This window comes from Thermobia domestica, chromosome 11 (genome assembly GCF_964235325.1).
Source record: "Thermobia domestica chromosome 11, izTheDome1.hap1.1, whole genome shotgun sequence".
NCBI lineage: Eukaryota > Metazoa > Arthropoda > Insecta > Zygentoma > Lepismatidae > Thermobia > Thermobia domestica.
Genome location: NC_137464.1, coordinates 142,490,268 through 142,505,696, shown reverse-complemented (window position 1 = coordinate 142,505,696; position 15,429 = coordinate 142,490,268). Strand labels below are relative to the sequence as shown.

General features: G+C 34.8%; 1 protein-coding gene across 1 annotated transcript; it reads right to left on the bottom strand.

Annotated features, from left to right (window-relative positions):
* Positions 1 to 2,129: 2,129 nt before the first annotated feature.
* LOC145665295 (uncharacterized) lies at positions 2,130 to 14,744 on the bottom strand. Its single transcript, XM_081732589.1, has 5 exons — positions 14,672 to 14,744; positions 8,876 to 9,102; positions 7,475 to 7,650; positions 6,166 to 6,262; positions 2,130 to 2,263 (listed from the first exon to the last, which is right to left on the bottom strand). Exons 1-3 carry the CDS (start codon positions 14,742 to 14,744, stop codon positions 7,621 to 7,623), a joined length of 330 nt encoding a protein of 109 aa, XP_081588715.1. The 3' UTR covers positions 2,130 to 2,263; positions 6,166 to 6,262; positions 7,475 to 7,620.
* Positions 14,745 to 15,429: the final 685 nt, after the last annotated feature.

Here is a 15,429-nt window from a genome sequence, read left to right as displayed (position 1 = left end):
CAAGAACCCAACCGTTTATCCATCAGGTTATTGGCATTCAATCGAGGGGGAGGAAGTGAAAGTGGGCCATGCAGGTTGTTCGTTCACCCAACGTGAAAAGAAGAGGAAGGCAGGTAAGACATCCTGGAACCAAACATCAAAAGTGGTCAGAGAGTTGAGAGGGAAAAAGAAGTAAACATCCTTTTGTGACAAGAAATGTGTGTCACCCAGATAGCAGAAACAGCTTGCCACAAGCATGATATAAGCTTGTCGTGACAAGGATATAAGCTTGTCCCAAGCTTGTTACGACAAGTCTTTAAGCGTATATCAAGGCTGATTCAAGCGACGAAGTTGACAGGCGACAAGCATATTGTAGGCTTATACTGTAAGATTGTTTCAAGCTTGTCAGCTCAAGTTTATTACAAGCTTGGTACGTAATGCTTGCTACAGGCTTGTTACCTCAAGTTTATTTCAAACTTGGTACGTAATGCTTGCTACAGGCTTGTTACCTCAAGTTTATATCAAACTTGGTACATAATGCTTGCTACAGGCTTGTCATCTCAAGCTTATTTCAAGCTGTCCACTTCAAGTTTAGCACATGCTTAATATGTCTCGTTTATTGCAAGCTTCTCAGTAAAGCTTGATACAAATTTATTTCTGCACGTGAGAAAATGATTCATCTGCTTGGCGACATGTATAATGTTTGATGTGTAGGTTAGTATAATGTTCAATGTGTAAGTTACATAAATGATGGTGTGTATTCTTTTGTCATCTGAGGGTGTTTGGATATTGCCATCACTTTATTGGCATTCTTTTAAATATATATAGGGGAAACCATACCATACTTACTATTAATAGTAAACATAGTAGTAAGCTATGGTTTCTGCAATATTTTTAAAAGAATGCCAATAAAGTGGTGGCAATATCCAAACACCCTCAGATGGCAAAAGAACACACACCATCATTTATGTAACTTACACACTGGACATTATACTAATCTTCACATCAAACATTATACATGACGCCAACCAGATGAATCATTTTCTCACGTGCAGAAATAAATCTGTATCAAGATTGACACTACTGGACCTCACATCAAACCTTATACAAAATGAAATCAAACTCATATAGACAACAATCCTGCAAAAATAAACGTAAAGGTGAGGACGAAAGAACTGTTAAACCTACATAAGCAATGTTCTGAAAAAGAATAGTTGTGTTCGGTCAAAATCAAAGCAAAATATGTATACTTTCACAATCTGTATTGTGCTTCTTTCCTTCGTCTATTATGCGTCTTTGCAGCACGAGGTTCAGGTTTATTTTTGAGTAACATTATTGAGATATCATGTTAAATTACAAATCCATGTCTCACACAATATTGGTGTTGAATATATACCTCATACTCCAGTCTATTGAGATTAGTATCTTATCTCAACATAGAAAGCAACACTTTTCCTGAGTTCCTTGGTGAATATACTATGCGACCTGGCAGATCAGCACCCAATTAGTTTACCATTAACGACAGTTTGATTTTGAAGTTGAGCGTCCCGTTTCAGCACGAAGCGTTATATGAGACACTGACCTGTAGAATCCGAACAGTAATGCGTTCAGTGTTTGTAAGGTCTTCCACTGGGAATCGACCACGACCCTAGGCGCACCAAAGACGTACACCACTAGACAAGCGTCAAGGGCTAAGCAAACTTTTAAATTATCAGATTTCAGGAAAGAAAGAAATATAAATTAAATCCTAGAACCACTGCTACACAGAGTGCGAAATACTGAGGATGGCCATTCCCACACTTCAAAATTTTGGAATAAAATTCATCCTCAATAATTTACTGGAGAGATAAGGCGACAATGACACTGTCAGAAGTATACAAACTATTTACAGTAAATCTGTGTAGTTAGTGGACAACCTAGTGGTTAAGCATTATCCTTAACCCTTACACAGTTCAATAATTTTGGATGTTCAATATATGAAAACTTCATTTCAAAACTTTCCAGTGCAATTTCTTTTTTACTTATTTATTTACTCCTATCTCTCCCCGATCATAACTGTTATTATTTCGCATTCTGCTGCTACTACATAATTGAAATAAATTATCCCTAAATTCTACGCAATAACTGATATAAGGTTCCATGAAAACAATCAGTTTGTATTACAATGTTATTTATTGAACTTATTTACATTTTTTTTTGTATAATTTCTAACTTATTTCCTTAATTGGGTTCCTTAACTTCAATGGTATCACCTTCCACTACAGGTTTTGAATTTCTTCGTTCTCTCCAAAATAACGATCATAAATACGTACTGAAAAACATGTAATTGATTGCACAGTTAAAAGAAAACATTTATATTGTTTACCTTATAAATACGCTTTCATTAAAATACATTTTATTCTTTGAAGTAAGTGCCACACAAGACAACAGAGTCTGGCACTCGTTTCTCAGATCTGGTGATCCATGGCTTGGAAGCACTCCAAATATGATCTCTATAGCATTACGGTAGAATATTTATAGTGAATTAATACTCCTTAATCGAGCTCACCTATTCAGATGTTAGATTTGCAGTGTGACACTTCTTATTTAAAGTGTCTTGACTATGTCAAATACAATATAATTCATCTTCACATACTGAAAATTAATAAAGTAATTTTAAACACTACTATACACAAACATTACGCAAACACTATTTCGGTTCAGCGGCATCCCTTATATTATACATTTTACGTTTTACAACCTTATTCGATTAAATTTTGACGATCACTCATAAGAAACACTTGAAAGGAAAGAATCGCGTTTGTTACAATTACAACATACTCTCCCATAGTCTGATATTTAGTCGTCTCGGGATCGCACGGATCTGTCTGGGTCATACAGGATCAGGGATCTGACTACTTCGGGATCACGAGTCACGAAGTATGTGACTCGTTTCATCACTGCTACCACTGCATGGTATTTATTCACTTTACTTATTTCAATGTTCTAGTGCCAGTAAATTTTCAGTAGAAGTTTTTTTTCCTAGCTGAAAACGTGCATTGTTCTGTGAGAACATCAGTTGAGATAAATCCAGAAAATGTCATATTGACTCACTCGGTACTGTTGTATAAGCACGGCGTTACGAAAAACAAACGAAGTGATCACTGATATAAGAAATCACTGAGAGATGGAAGAACAAATATTTACATATTTCTTTAATTTTCTCTCCATGCCTTGTATGAAATGCAATCTGATCTCACGATTCACCGGAAAGATAGGCCATAAGTGTGTGAACCTATATACCTTGTATTCTTCACGGGGCAACACAAATCATAGATGATGACCTACAAGAAGTTATCCTGCGTCATGTACAACAGAACGCATGGGAAAGTGTAGTTCGCAATTCACAGGAAAAGTGTAGAATTTACTAAAGTAGGTACCGTGTACACGGACAACTTCGTACCATTTTGCAACGAGTTTGGAACATACCTTAGAAGTTCAATGAAATATTTCTCTTAAAAAGAAAAAGTTACTGGCGACTAATACGTAAGGAGGTGTTGAGCAACAATTCACGGAATTATTTGTGACAGTAAAACAAATGGATTTTAATCCTGAGCCTTACAGCGGAGGAATACATCTTTGCAACGTTTCATTCTTTCAAAACACAAGAATCACTGATACGAAAACATGCATATTGCCTTAGTCATACATATCAAATGAAGAAGGGATGACTCACTACCGTAACTGTAACACTAAGTTTATTTGACCCATATTCATGGAACGTCGTGTCGGGGTCATTTGCGTCGTTTCACAATTCATTATAGAGAAGTAATAAATACTCCTGCAACCTATCGACCTAGTTCTTTATATTCCATCTTTGAAAGCAGAAACATTTGTCAGTGTACATGGCACAAGGCAGGAAAATCACTTCATTTACTTCAATCCAGTCAAATTCTGAATGCATTTTAAGACCTATGTATCCCTATTTATTTTCCTGGTAATTTGTTGTTGAGTGTTTACGCATATTCATACTTTGGCGTGCTCCATCCTATTGTCTTTGGGGAAAAGAACTACTCTTAATTTTTTTAAATTTATTTTTTTATTACTGCCACTGCTGATCATGTGGATAAAACATTAACCTTCATTTCTTGTTCAATTTTGGTGTTGATTACTTCTTTTTCATACTGAATGAAGTCTTATCTTCCGAAAAACTCGGGAATGTCTTTGTAAGAGAGAAATGTGCATTTACTATTATTTTGTTTTTTAACAAAATTTTCTAACTGCTGAAGTCTTTATCTTCTAGGGGAAAAAACTATTTCTTGATTAGTTTTAATGTTATTTTACTTCTTTTCTATCTCCTGAATGAAACCTTATCTTCTGAGAAAAAAAAACTACAATACCATTCTGTATCTTAATTAATTATAGTGCTTTATTGCTTGTTTCTATACTAAACGAAATAATCTTATCGTCTGGAAGATTCTGCAATTGCATATTTCTCTATTACAATGGCATTGCAGAGTTTTCCAGAATGTAAGATGATTTTATTTAGTATAGAAAAGAAGTAATTAACTCTAATCAATCAAGAAAGAGGGTGGTATTGTAGTTTTTCTCTCAAGAGATGAGTTCGTTCAATAGATAGAAAAGATGTAAAATAACACTAAAATTAGTCAAGAAAAAAAGAGGTTAGTTGCTTTCTGTTTTTCATGCAGCAGGTAGGAAATGTTTTTAGAAGGCAAATATAACAGTAAGTGTCTATCTCTCTATTACTGTGACATCGCAGTTTTCAAAAAATGAAATTTCCTTCAGTATAGAAAAGTAATCAACACCAAAATTAATCAAGGAATAAAAGTTAGTCTTAAAAAAAAACAAGATTTCATTCAGCAGATAGGAGTAATGAAAAAATAAAATTAACAGAGGTACTTTCTTCCAGAAGACAAGAAAACAAAAATGTAAACAGTAATGAATCTCGATTTTAGTTAAAATGTCCACCCTCCGAGGAAAGTAACAGGAAGCTGCTAAATTATAAGGGATAATAAAATAATAAGTACATACAAGGTAAACATTTTATCTCATTTCACTGTGTATTAATACATGAGTGCGTAAAAATGAACTCATCTCGCTATATAAAATACAGACCTAAGTGATTGAGTGACCGACCGATCTTTGCACAGGCCAAATCGCTTAAGATAGACACGTTAAATATGGACAGTACATGGGATTTGTTACGTAGGATACCACTAAGGAAGGACTTTTGCAAATTCGACGGGAAGGGGAGGAAAATAGGTGTGGGACGTATTTTTAAAATATGACCATATGTCCGAATTCCTTAAGGTTACAGACTTGAAATTTGATATTTGGATGTCTCATTTCAAATAATTTGACATATTTAAGCGGTTTTTGATATTTTAGTACAAAGGAAGAAAAGAAAAAAGGTGAGAAAGAAAAGAAAAGGAGTGAGGATTACAATTATTATAAGATGTCGAAATCTCTGAATTTATGAAGGTTTGAAACATGAAATTTGGTATTTGAATATTTTTTAAAATAAGTAGATAAGAATTTCAGCGCTTTTGAAATATGCCTAAGAGGTAAGAAAAGGGGTGGAAAGAAAAATTGATGGGGATTATAATTATTATAGTAAAGTATTTAATCCCTTAAGGTGAGAGATTTGAAGTTCAATATTTCGATTTCTCATTTAAAATACTTTGCCACGTGTTTCAGCCCCCCTTTTTTTGACATGTTAGTAAAAAGGGAAAGAAACGATGTGGAGAGGAGAAAAAAGGTGCGGATTACAATTATTCTAATAAAATGTCGGTATATCTAAATCTTTTAAGATTTGAAACATGGAATTCGATATTTCAACTTCTCGTTTAAAATTATTACATAAGCGTTTTATGATACATATCCTAAAAGGAAGAAAAAAAAGGGAGAATTACTACTATTATAATAAGATGTTCATATTTTGGGGTCCGGGAAAGTAAGAGGCATTGAAACGGTGGAAATCTCTTTTTCCTCCAAATGTACAGAATTCTATGCATATGATATTGATCTAGTGACCTATAGATGTGAGAAATGTAGTGAATACAAAACGTATATGTAGAGAAGAACGCGTCCATGGACTAAGTTGCAGATTCCTAGCTTATTTAGTGATGGTAAGAACTTTAGGACCTTTCTCGTGATTGTAAGGAAAATAGGTAAAACTATACTTACATACGCAGTAGTCTAGGCTTCGCCTGCTGCAGCCAAAGACCCAATACTTCCTTCACCATTTCTTCTGTTGCGTCGGTGTACATCTTACGAACAGCAGCTGAAAAGAAAGATAGAATTTCAAGCAAATAATAGCGATTTTTATTCTTTAAAAAACTGTCATTTGAAATAAATCTCCCTCTTAAATAGCTTTACGGAATTATGGTATGGTTTGTAAACATGGATACCTAGAGCTGAAACTAATTCCTATATTATTTTTCAAGTCACCTAAGCTAGGCCCCTATTTTGTGAATTTTCTGTAAGGGTACTATAGAAAGTTATCTTCCACCACACTTTTGGTATATTATATAATGGAGAAGTTACATTTTTCGATACAATTGTAACATGACTTTCTTCCGGTGCCCTTAGTGGTGATATGGTTTTGAGTCAACGTTTAAAGTCACCTTAAATAACACTACAAAAAACACATTAGGTTTTGGTTAACTTCGTTGTCACGAAAAATTGAAAGATGAAGACGACAGAAAAACGAAAGTTTGACTATTCGCCGTCTTGAAAGCCTGCAATTTTTCTCTTTTTATACTGGAATTATGGTAACTTCGAAAGCTATGTTCTTCTAGTGTTTTATCTGCGTTCTAGTGTTAGACAAAGAGCTCTGAAATTTTACCCCTTTAAAATATCGGCAGGGGACACCGTTTGGCATACTATGTAATACTACCAGACTAACAGTGTTGCCAACCCAACGAAGTTATATTCGTTTGGTAGACAGTATCAAGTTTACAGGTATACACGAAAAGTCTGGTGCAAAATTATACTTCACAGTAGTGATTCCTACACTGTACTTCAATTTAAATTCGTTGACAATATTGATTTTATTTAGCCCTGGAATCATTTCTACCTTGGACTTTTATTTGGTTTTAGGTTTTCCGTACACCTTACAAATTATTTTTGAATGCCTTTTCAAGCAAAGATTTGTTTAAATGTGTACTTTGCCAGTAAAGCTTTGTTTACAATGTAGTGTTGGATCAGTTATTGAATTTCCTATATATTCTACACAGATGTTATATTCACCCAGTAAGGGCGAACACATTTACATATTTTACTACTTGACAGTAAAAGCACCCTAAAGTACTCAAAGCATACTTTATTCGTGAAGAATTACTTCTGATTGCTTGGGACATACTAATATGAGAACACACGTCCAGTACGAGAGAAGTAAGACTTAGTAATTAGCAAACTGGAATTTTGTATGGTTACTAGCATAAATAAATAAATGAAGTTAAATATTTCAGTACAACTTTTCAAATCAACTTACTGTGGATCCTTTTGCATATCTGGGTGGACCCAAAGGTGTGCTTTTTGTTTCATGATGCTTGATTTCCTGCCAGAGTAGGAGAATTCCATTGCGAGCTTGTCGCACAAAGTTCTTCTTATTGCATTGTGAACGAAACCTTTTAAATCCTAATCACCAATTGACAGTAATACTTTTACCTGAAAGAATGGAAATTATTTAGATCTAATGCATACTGAAATCGAAAAGAAAAACAATATATATAAGGGTCCATATTGTTATGTTTTTCTACCAGTGGCAAAAAAAAAAAAAAAAAACACGAAGCATGAATGATACTAGTGAAAAAAGAAGGGCGTGGGGTTCTGAGTTTCATAGAAGGCCGTATCAAATGGGCTACGTGACTAACAAAAACTGTTTGCCTGGGATTTATTTGGTAACTTTCAGCTTTATATCGGAATAGCGGTTATTTAAAAGGACCATTGTCCGTTCGAATTAGAAAAAAATACTATATATATATATATATATATATATATATATATATATATATATGTGTGTGTGTGTGTGTGTGTGTGTGTGTGTGTGTGTGTGCGTGTGTGTGTATGTATATGGAAATTACATACACTTCCAAAAGTAACAAGAAACATTGCGTTAATCAGTGCTGCCAACAAGTAGTGTCAGAAAATAGCTAAATGACGCACAGAAACTAGCTAAAAATGGCTCAACTTACCTTAAATTATAGGTAACAGAATTTAGGAATAAAGAAAGTAAAGATTTGGTACTTTTTGTCTACTAGTTTACAAGGATGTTCTATTATTTATCTTTTGATATCCTCAAATCAGTTTCACAATACAATTTGTTCCTTCATTGACTATAAGTAATAAAATTTCTTGAATTATTTTCAACTTCAAATGTATGTCTTGATAACACTATTGATCTATCACAAAAATATATACATACACATGCACGCCTCTCAACAAGAAAAACCGAACCCAAACTAAAAATACGTTAGAAACTAATCAAACAAATTGACTGGAGAAACCAGATCCAGGAATCCCCATTTACCGTGACGGATAGGTGAGACTGATAAAAGATATCTAATCTACTGTGACAATGTAAGTGCTGTTTTAAACAGAATTAGAAAAATACCAAGATAACCTACTTTTTTAGGTTTTTCATATTTTCTAAAAAAAAATGACTGCAAAGGTTTAATTGCCGCCTAAATGACTATATTAGCAAGTATGAGTGGCAAGTTGATCAAAATTATAGTCCATAGCTAATGCACATGATAATGGTTAAATTGGCAAAAATGAAGTTGATGCTAACATTTAGTCAAAAGAGAGATGTTCCAAAAAAACGTAAATTAAAAGATATAACAAAGATTTGAAACCTCCTTCACAACTTGTACAGTTTTGATAGGACACTTACATATTTCTTTCCGAAGTTAGAATCTTCAAGCTTTCTCTCAAATGTTTGAAAATCATCCAACGTTCGCAGAGGCAGAAGGCCAAGAAGTTCGGATTCTTCGTTTATGAACTCTGCTTTCACACTCACACCATTACTTAGAAGTGTGTCGACCTTCTTCTCGACGGAAGATACTCTTTCACTAAGGTCAGCTAAAGCAGATTGCATTTGACCAAATACCATTCTGATATCTGCAATAAATTTTAGGAAATATTGTTTTGAAGGTGTTATTATAACTAGAAAACATATTATTTCACAAATCATTGAAACAATAAAATGTACATTCATGTCCAAAATGATTGTCGCATATCTATAACTGTCTTCTTGTAAGAATATAATTTGATAATGATTTTGCAGGATTCTTTTAATACCGATACTATGTGTATAATCGAGAAATGTGTATTTGTGGAAAATTTTATAGGGAAAGAATTATAAGCACGTAAATTAGAATGGACAAATGGACAAGAAAGTTTTATTTTCGTTTTATTGTTCCTACTTACTGCTCTTTTGACATGAAATTTGCCACATACATGTCTTTGCCGATTATACACATACCAACATTATAAGAAATACAGGGCGAATTCGTTGTCAAATTTTATTCCTACAACAGATTTATAGACATGCGACAATAATTTTGGACATGAGTGTACGTTTGTGGTGGAAAAACACCGTGTGCGTGGGTTTTCTCAGGGTTCTACTGTTCCCCTCCACTGTCTTCACTCCATCGTTTAATTCATTCTCATCATCACCGTTTGCTTTAGGCTGCCCCGCATAACTGTGGGACAAAACTCAAAGATTTTATTTAAATATGATTTCGCTGTTCATTTAATCAGAAATCTTGGGGGAAAAAATGGGGCACAATTAGGAAGACGTGTGTAGAAGACCACTACGTTGGAGAATTATGACCAGGTCATTAGAGTATGACATCATTCATCAGCACTGCGGAAGGAACGGGTTGATTGCTCAGAGGTAGAACGTTGTCTTTTGGTGCGACGGATCTCTGGTTCAATCTCCGGCCTCATGAGTTTATGATGGACAATATCATATTCGTGAGGGTTTTCCCGTTCTCATGCCACTAATTCCTTCATAATCATTCACTATCATTAGTCATCTGTGTATCTTAACATTAACCCTAGGAAGACTAAACTATAATTGGTCACGTGAAAGACTAAGGGGGGTCAATTTTGCTCGCGGTTGTAAATTCCAATTTTAAGCCTACTAATGTATTTTAAAGTTATTTAATGACTGCTACTAATAAATATGAGTTGTAAAATTATTTTAAGACTTGTGAAATTTAATTTTAATAGGAAATATTACAAATATAGGTCCCAGTACAGACTACTACCGAATTTGGTTAGCAGACATGAAGTAGCTTTAAATACATTAGCCTGTGTAGACAAGTTACTATACTAAACCTGAGAGTATTACGTTTGCTCAATGTATAAAAGTAGATTATGTTAATTTAGTCATCCATTCAAAGAATAGATAAGTTTACAATGATCCTTTTAAAGTAAAACTTTACTTCTCTTAACATTTCTAAGTTGCTGAAAAAAAAGTATTTAGTCACCTGCGCTAAAAAAAAAAAAAAAAAAAAAAACTACCACAATAATGTGCTTTCTAATAAAACTAAATTTAAGTTTAGATTACAGAAGAAAATACAAAAAATTTCAAACGTTGTAAAATTCATTTGTTCGGGCAAAGAGAAAAAGAAAGTGCGGGCAAATTAAACCACCTTCGTCTTTCTATGTTTAAGGACATAACAGCGGGGTTATGAAGAACGGGACCTACAGCTTAAAGTGAGATCCGAACCACTACTCAGTTTGCACTCGAGAGATATTGTTCTTCATTTGAACTCGAAACCAGAATCCCTTGATAACAAAGGCGATAAATCCACAGACCCATCATCCACGGAGGTCAACTGATAGAAATACGTTCCAGTGATCTTGCATACTTGTGAATATTTTAGGAGCCACTTAAGAACCAAAAGGGAAAGAACTGCAAAGTGGAATCACTCTACAGTTATACACATTAAATCAATGGACAATTTTAAAAGACTACATAGTACAGAAGATCTAATTTAATCAAAGTCAGAAATATAGGCTTAATTTAATTTGCTAATCAATACAAGAAGTGACTAATAGTTCTGGACCATTCATACTATCTTTCTAAATAAAACCTTTTTTATTATTATTATTAACAAACCAGTCAAACCTAATAGAAATCTCTGTTTCGTCGATCTATTTTCCAATGTTATAAATTTAGACACTTAATCAGCTTCTGTGGAAAAGTTTTGTTGACCATCCGCTGGTGTGACAGCGCACTACAGGCAGTTCGGCAGGAACTCCAAACTTGATAAAATAAAATCACAATTAAAGAGACAAGTTAAAAAGTATTTTTCACAAATCCCACCCCCACTCAACTTGTGGACGATCATGCCTCCGACAAGGAAAATTCAAGCTTAACCAATGCTGAAGGAGTAGACTTCTGAATAATTTATGATGTACTGGTAAATCGTTTGCAGAACTAGTTGACCTATGACCTCTAGTGTGAGCGGGTTGCGGTCATTCCTCGAGGCTGCGACCTTGTTCAATCGAATCATCAGCCTCAAATTACCTTTACTCTTAAAAAAAGGGGCAACGGTTACTCCACTTTAATCTAAAGTAAACCTATTTAAATAAAAGAAACCTGGTTTAAAGCAAACATTCCGGTTTAAGTAAAAAAAAAAAGTTTAAAAAAAACAAGAATACGGTTTTTGCCAATCCTGAAAATTAGCGTTATTTCTTTATTACATCTGTTCAGATTGCAAATATTTTTCTGAGATTTTAGATCCAGACTTCATTCAGCTGGTAGCAAAAAAAAATAAACAAAAGCACTAAAATCAATGAAGAGACAAAAGTTACTGTTTTTAGAGGATAAAATGATTAAAATGTAAGCAACGAAAAACCTAGTTTTCTTCAAACTTACACCCTCGACTTCTTACCTTACAAACTTCAAACTAATATGCCAACTTATTTTCGCGTAATAATCCACTCTGAGATATTGTTAATATCCAATAAGTAATTTTTCGAAATTCATCGTTCTTTTACCCGAAACCCAAAAGTCCATACCGGATCGAACCTTTCCTTGTACTTATTGTAAAGCGATGAAATGAGTGATATCATTTAATCTAAGATTGATGAAGTATACCTTAGAATGAGTAATTGTTACTAAATAAAGTCGGACATAAGTACTTATATTCTTCATTTGAACTATTTCAATTTTGCCCCCAACCTCCGAATAAATAAGGAAGAACATAAGGAATGAAAGATAGGCACGATGCATTCTAAAATGAGTGAGTGTCCAGGCTTGCTGTATTTAAATATCATCCGTACCGATTCTTGGGAAAGCCACATCAGTTAAAATTTGTAGAGTATCGGTGAAAGCTAAAACAAGAAAGCTTAGGCAATGTATTAATTCAAAGCAGTTTTCTCCTCGATTGTAGAGATAAAACGTAATTTTCATTACTTTAGCAGACAGCTCTCCAAATTTATATGGATTTTGTTGATTTTTTCACTAGATTTGGGGCACTACTTTACAAACGCCTTACGAACCACACCTGAGCGAGCGGAGTGGATTAGAAGCCCCGTAGGATTTTTTTTTTTTTTTGCTTATCTTTTAAGTTACACACGATTGGCATTGCAGCCATTCTAGACGCTCATTTTCCAAAACTGAACATACAAATACTGGCATTTCGTTCCTTGCTTGTATTCAACCGCCTTGCGCCCTGGCAAATAGCTCCAGCATAACATACTTACTTTCCATTGTATACTCATTTGCACATACAATTTATTGAGTTTAAAACACTTACATTATCATTTAACTACCTTCACTATTAATATGGGGTTAACTTTGGCAGATGGCTCTACCTAATTAAATAAATTATTTTAATGTGTTTAGACTTAATAAATCGTATCTGTTATATAGAATCCTACGAAATGGGAAATTAAGTATGTTTTGGTGGATCTAATTGACAAGGCGGTAGGCAGATGAATACAAGCAAGGAATGAGATGGCAGTAAGTATATATGAAGCTTTGGAAAATGACCGTCTGCAATGGTTGCAATGCCAAACGTGTGTAAATTAAATAGTAGGAAAAAACGAGTCCTACGGGGCTTCTATTCCCCTTCGCTCGCTCAGCTATGCTACGTAAAGCGTTATGTAACGGCATATTTTTGGAAATGAGGGGGGCAATATTTTGCTTAAATTTTGTACTCTCTTGCTATATATTGTGTATTTTTTATGGTTTAGGTAGGTTAAGTTAGTTTAGGTTAGGCTAGGTTGAGATACTTGGGTATTACTCGAGCAGACGGTTCTACCAAATGTTCACACATTGCATTTTCCGGTTTCTTTTTGTAGAATACCCACTAAATGAGGAGCTAGTGCATAAACCACGAACCAACTTGTGTTAGGTGGCCATTAAAAAGCAAGAATGCCATCTTACCAAGTTAGAGCAGGAGCGCAGCAGGGGGTCCCGAGCTGAGCGAGGGGGTGCGTCCGTAGCGAGCAGGCGTGTGAGCGATCCACATAAATGAGAACACCTATATTTTCTGTGTTTTTGATTAGTTAGGTTAGGTTTGGTTAGTTATGTTAGTAATTACAATTACGTAACACCAACTCATTTCTCTTGTAAACACGGTGATTTTACCGGATTTTGGCCCCCAAGTTCCAAAATTATCTACATGTAACAGTATTATCTCAAATCTAGTGAAAAATGACCACAAAATCGATATAAATATGGTAGAGCCGTCTGTTAAAGTAATGCCTTAACAGTTATCAAGTATTTCACCTATAAATTTTTAATGTGGTAAAGCCGTCTGCTGAAGTTAAACCTCTAATTTTTGTACTGATATTCAGGGGCGCCCGAAGAAAATTTTCTAGGTAGGGGCCCATCTACATGGTTGCTATATTATGCCTGGTATTTAATATACGTGGTTTGCTATATTACGTAAACATTTTCGTAAGCCAAAGGGGGGCCCGGGCCCTACCCTCCCCTTCGGGCACCCATGTTGATGCTAATTGTCAAGAGCCATCACTGACTTTAAAGAATCCAATGGCTAAATATGGGGGTTAAGTTCCAAGTTGGGCGTCCGTTTCCAGCAAAATTTTTAAAATTTACAGAAAAGATATGAATAATTTGATCGTTTGTGTGCTTAATAATATATAAGGGTCTCGAAAAGTCTATTTCTTTGTTATATATAAGCGGTTATAAACATGGGACTATACGGCGAGCGGAGGGAACTACTTAGCGCAAGGTAAACAAACGGTTGCATTGTGGGAAAGTAACGAGCATTTATGTTATCAACATGGCGAATGTACAAGGGCAATGAACTAACAGCTTCAACATTTGTGAAGCAATACGTTGATAACGAGCAAAATCTTTTAAAAGTTTGTGAAGAGCACGGATTTATGAACCTAATAACAAATTGCAGAAAGTGTAGAAAGGAGATGACAGCGAAAAAACGTGGCGAAACCGGACGCCCAACTTCGGAATAAATGCCAAATATGGTATACATTATACGGGTGAACACATACTTAAAAAAAATAAAATAAAAATAAAAGGTATAAACATCAAAATTCCATCCATATTTGGAAAGTAATGAAGTAACACTAGTCTGTAAAATTATCCTAAAAGCACTCAGCGTGCCAGTCTAACAAAAATCACCTTTTTATTTTGTAACTAAAGCTAAAGTAGGGCTTACTACATTTTATACACATAGCTTACCTTTGTTTACCTTTTGGAAGAAATCAAGCTCCAAATCTCTAAGACTACTCACCAATCCTACAGATGGCTCCATTTTCTAAACAATCGACGAACGTCAAGCGTTATGAATTAAGCTTGAAATAGGCTTAGTAGAAAGTTGATAAATTCAAGCTTCTTGTCAAGTTTAAAACAAGCGAAAATAAACGTTGATTGTCGCTTGTCGCATCAACTGTACATTGCTAAGCCAAAATCAAGGGAAAGCGACCCTTGATTTAAGCTTACGTGCTATCTGGGCAGTCATCGCGGGGGAAGGATCGTGTTCAAACAAGAAACTCTGAACATTGATGGGGCAAAGGGAAGCAGCGTTGCCAGACTCACAGCTCGGAATTATTCCAAAATCTGATCGAAATTATGCTAGATTCGGTCAAATTATGCTAGATCCTCATAATTACTAATTCAGGAGTTTTAAAAGAAGAAAAAAACGAAGTTGAGATACGATAACGTAACTTAAAATACGCAGAGCGCAAGAATGCGTGGATGGAACTCAAAACTTCACTCACCAAAGCTTTAACTCAATAAACTAGTGCAGTCGTTGTCAGATTCAATGGCGTACCGTATATATCGTATAAATGAATACAAAGTGTTTCTTTACATATTTTGAAAGAAAATTACCTCACAGCATAAGCAGAGTTGGGAATTGTCTGCTGGGGGGCAGATTTTTGGTCGGTCTCGGACCTTTCATTTCAGGAATAAAGATGGTCATCATGAAGTCAGAAATA

Bases quoted from the DNA above. Each gene is read 5' to 3' on its own strand.
- LOC145665295 (XM_081732589.1), bottom strand. From the start codon at position 14,744: ATGGAGCCATCTGTAGGATTGGTGAGTAGTCTTAGAGATTTGGAGCTT. The intron at 9,103-14,671 runs GTAAGCTATGTG...AATTTATTGCAG, and splicing joins CTTCCAAAAGGTAAACAAAG to ATATCAGAATGGTATTTGGT. The intron at 7,651-8,875 runs GTAAGTGTCCTA...CCATTCTTTCAG, and splicing joins CTAACTTCGGAAAGAAATAT to GTAAAAGTATTACTGTCAAT.